This window comes from Sinocyclocheilus grahami, unplaced genomic scaffold (genome assembly GCF_001515645.1).
Source record: "Sinocyclocheilus grahami isolate Dianchi unplaced genomic scaffold, SAMN03320097.WGS_v1.1 scaffold273.1, whole genome shotgun sequence".
NCBI classification, from domain to species: domain Eukaryota; kingdom Metazoa; phylum Chordata; class Actinopteri; order Cypriniformes; family Cyprinidae; genus Sinocyclocheilus; species Sinocyclocheilus grahami.
The window spans coordinates 1,076,228-1,080,712 of record NW_015505452.1 but is presented as its reverse complement, the minus strand read 5'-3'; the positions used below and the strand labels follow the sequence as shown (position 1 = coordinate 1,080,712).

At 32.8% G+C, this 4,485-nt stretch overlaps 1 protein-coding gene across 1 annotated transcript; it reads left to right on the top strand.

The window, feature by feature from the left end:
• Nucleotides 1–466: 466 nt before the first annotated feature.
• selenot1a (selenoprotein T, 1a) lies at nt 467–3,535 on the top strand (the record flags this gene model as incomplete). The annotated part of the gene is made up of 4 exons (XM_016291575.1): nt 467–601; nt 1,022–1,109; nt 2,018–2,184; nt 3,033–3,535. Coding segments are annotated over 3 exons (348 nt in total), but the record flags the coding sequence as incomplete, so codon positions are not given.
• Nucleotides 3,536–4,485: the final 950 nt, after the last annotated feature.

The following is a 4,485-nucleotide window of genomic DNA, read 5'->3' as shown; positions in this document are numbered from 1 at the left end:
GTTTAAGGTATGCGTGTGTTGCTAATAGAAATTAATGCTTTTATTCCAAAAAAATATGTATTGTGCATCAAAAGGGATGGTAAAAACGGTAAGATGTTACAAAAGATTATATTTCCAATAAATGCTGTTCTTTTGAACTCTATTCATCAAAATATCCTGCAAAATGTTTCCACAGAATATTAAGCAGTTTTTATTAACATTGATAATAAGAACCATTATTAATAACAGATCACCACCAGTAATAATTTAATTATAAAACCGACCATAAATACATGAAAATGTATGAAGGCATATGTGTCTTATTAAAATTGTTGAGACATTGTTGGTCATTTAGTGTTTCTGTAAAAAAAAAAAACAACTACTACAACAATCATACTAGTAATTCAACTAGTGTGTGTGTGTGTGTGTTTGTGTATGAATTATTTATATAGTGTCTCTCTTTTTTTTTTTTTTTTTTTTTTTTCTTTCCTCCAGGCACATTGCTTCCTTTCTGTCTATGTTTAAGCTGTTGTTAATCGGCGTGATCATTGTGGGCAAGGATCCATTTGCTCTATTTGGCATGCAGGCTCCAGGTCTCTGGGTTTGGAGTCAGGAGAATAAGGCAAGAAGACCTCCGACTTTTCCTGTTGAGATATTTTCATTTGGTGGTTTAGGTTGTAGTTCTTTTAACTAAAACCTGTTTGAGTAGTATGTTCCAAATACAAACTTTTTCCCCATGGAGCTCATTAGTCTGTAACTTTGTCACCTCAGTGACGTTTGTGGTTATAGGAAAAATGTAATACTCTAGGGACCAAAGAGCAAGCTCTCATGTTAATGTTCACTTGACTGTTTCTGCACTATTTCTGAAATGTAGTAGGCATCAATGTACAGAAGAAAAATTTTAACCTTCAGCTTTCTTTAATTTTTGTGTTTCCGTTTGAAAAAGTAGCACAAGTCATGTATCAACCATCCACACAATAGCCACATACAAACAAACTAGCTGCAGAAATGCTTATTTGATGTTTTTTTTTTTTTTTTTTAGATATATGCCTGTATGATGGTGTTCTTCTTCAGCAATATGATCGAAAATCAGTGTATGTCTACGGGTGCTTTTGAAATCACGCTCAATGGTAAGTGTATTTGATTCAAAATGTGAGTGTTTATATTATTACGTAAATGTGTTCATTTATATGTTTATGTTCATGTAATATTTGTTTATAACAACAATAATAGTCATTTGTTTTATTTGTGGTATGTATATTATATGTGACCCTGGAGCACAAAACCAGTCTTAAGTCGCTGGGGTATATTTGTAGCAATAGCCGAAAATACATTGCATGGGTCAAAATTATAGATTTTTCTTTTATGCCAAAAATCATTAGGATATTAAGTAAAGATCATGTTCCATGAAGATATTTTGTAAATTTCCTACTGTAAATATATCAAAACTTAATTTTTGATTAGTAATATACATTGCTAAGAACTTCATTTGGACAACTTTAAAGGCCATTTTCTCAAAATTTAGATTTTTTTTGCACCCTCAGATTCCAGATTTTCAAATAGTTGTATCTCCACCAAATATTGTCCTATCCTAACAAACCATACATCAATGGAAAGCTTATTTATTCAGCGTTCAGATGATGCATAAATCCCAATTTCGTAAAATTGACACTTAAGACTGGAGTCCAGGGTCACATATAGTATATTTCACCAAAAAAAAAAAAGGAAAAACATTTTACCCTACCGACTTACTAAAAATAGTTTAGAAAATACTTGGTACGGCCCCTTTCAGAACAACATAATCTGTTTTAACCCAGGGAATTTTTTATGGAATAGCAGCACATAGACAATGTATTATGTAAGAAATTATTAAAGCAGAAGAATTAGAGTTGATCTCTGTCCATTAGACATGTTAGGCATACAAGTTTGTTGAAGTTTTTAAAGAGAAGCAGTGTGACGGTAGCCTAATTTGGTGGTTTAGTCTGGCGGAAGTTAGCAAAATGGTGTCTCACTATGGCAACGCTATTTTTTTGGTTAGATGTTCCAGTTTGGTCCAAGCTGGAGGCAGGCCACCTGCCTTCCATGCAGCAACTAGTCCAAATTCTGGAGAATGAGATGAAGATGAACGTGCACATGGACACACTTCCACACCATCGCTCGTAACCTTGCCTCTGATTCACTGAATGGAGCCGATGACCCCTCCATGTATGTTTAACCATCATAACCCTACCAAGTATTAAATGAATTTCTATTATTTCAAATATTGACTTTTGTTTTAAAGATTTCTATAATGTACTAGTTTTTGACACAAAGATAGCCTTAGATGCTGACATACATAAATACATATATATATATATATATATATAAATAAATAAATATTAGTACTATCTATAATGTATACACTACAAAGTTTGGGGTCAGTACGATTTTTCTTAGTGTTTCTTGTGCTCACCAAGAGTGCGCTGATTGAAAATACTAATATATATATATATATATATATATATATAACACAATTTTTTTTACTTGAATACATTATACATGTACTTTATTTGTGTGATCTCAAAGCTGAATTTTCAGTAGCTGTTACTCCACAGTCTGCAGTGTCACGATGCTTTTGAAATCATTCAAATATCATTTTTTTTCTCAATTAATTGGTGAGTAGAAAGTTTTAAAAGAACAGCATATATTTAAAATACAGATTGTAATGTTGTAAATGTCATTACTGTAATATTTGATCAATTTGATGCATTCTTGCTACAATAAATAAAAGTATTACCAAAAAATGTTTTACTGACACCAACGTTTTGAACAGTAGTTTAATATGTAAGCAGCTACTACATAACTCTTAAACTGACAAAAATATTTTTAATTGAAATTTAATGTTTTGACTGTTCTCTTAATCAGAGTGTAGTTGAGCCAAAAATGTGGTTACTTTTTTTTTTTTTTTTGTACAGTGGAATATCTTAATTAAAGCGTTAAAGCAGATGATATTGCTTTTTCCCCCTTTAGGTGAATTAATTTACTCTGTACTTTTTTTCCACATTGTCTTTTAGTTCTGTGGTGAAGCTCTCCTACGGTTGTGAGGGGACGTTTATGAAGGTTTGCGCTGAAAGTAGAGACTCTACTAGCACACGCCCGATGTTCTGCGTTCTCCTCACCATGCCCCTCGGAGATGCACCACCTACAGATGCTGGTGTGGGATCTACGGCAACAACAGTGGCCATATAATTATGATTGCATCCCATCTCTTGTGCAATAACCATTTGGTTCAGGTCAGGATATATGTTCACTGACTCAAATTTTAATTTTAGTTCAGTTAGCTCAGTCAACAGAATTTATGATGGCATGTTTTACTTTCACATCCTACTGCACTGCTAACTCTTGGTCTTTGTTTTAATAAGTAGATATGAGAAGCTCCTAACTTATACGCCCAACCCCCATCATGATAATTTAACAACTAAGTAACATTAATTATATTTCTGAGCCCTGGATTTTATATTGCTTTGTATAGCTTAAAATGTTTACTAAAAGGAAAATAAAATTGAATAAAACTAAATATTGTTGTTCTTTATTAGGGGAGCAGACTTGCAAATGCTTTTTACAGTCTTAAAACATTTGGGAAAAAATGAGAACATTACAGGAGTAACATTGTTGCAATTAAGGCTTGAAATAATACTTTACCATTAGAAAACGACTCCTTTCTTTTTATTAAACATGCTGTGAAATATCATTGTTCAGCCATTTGTCCTGTAATGTCATTAACCTAGACCAGAATGAACCCAATTCTTGACTTACCCAGATCACTTCAGGTAAAGAGTCTAGAATCCAATTGTGAACTGAGATTTACAGTCGGTGTGTTTTGTCTAATGAAGTCTTTATCTTATTTTGGTTATTGAAATTACAATTTTCACTGTATAAAGAGATTCAGCTTAAAGTCTGCGTGAACCGGAAGTTGCTGCTGACTTTATTTCAGTGTAGTGACATATTTCCAGCTGAAACGGAATATTGAATAGAGGGCGTGGTTTTATTTTTGCACTCCTCCTCTGTCTCTTACTCATAGCAATCTTAACGGTTAGAGGGGTGAATGCCATTCCAGAGCGGAAGCAAATTAAAGCTAACCAAGACGAACCTTTTTTTTTTTTTTTCCCCAGCGGATTAACTTGCACTGATTAATTGTTTACATCAAGACTAGCAATTTTGATTTCATGCAGACTTTAATAGCTTTTCAACATGGAGTTATATTTCTATAATTGGAATAAAAAGAACTTGATTATATTGCAGTACCCTAAATTTTTGATAATGTTACATGTAAAATTACACGCAATATGTTGGGTACTAGTAAAACATTTAGGTCAGTTTGTGTATTGATAATGTTGATTAGGTTAAGATAATGTTGTAAATTCTCTTAAAAAGGACTCGTCTCTAGACCTAGGCTTAAAGGGGTCATATGATGCTTTTTTAAAGGTCGTTATTTTGTGTATTTGGTGTAACAGAATATGTTGACAT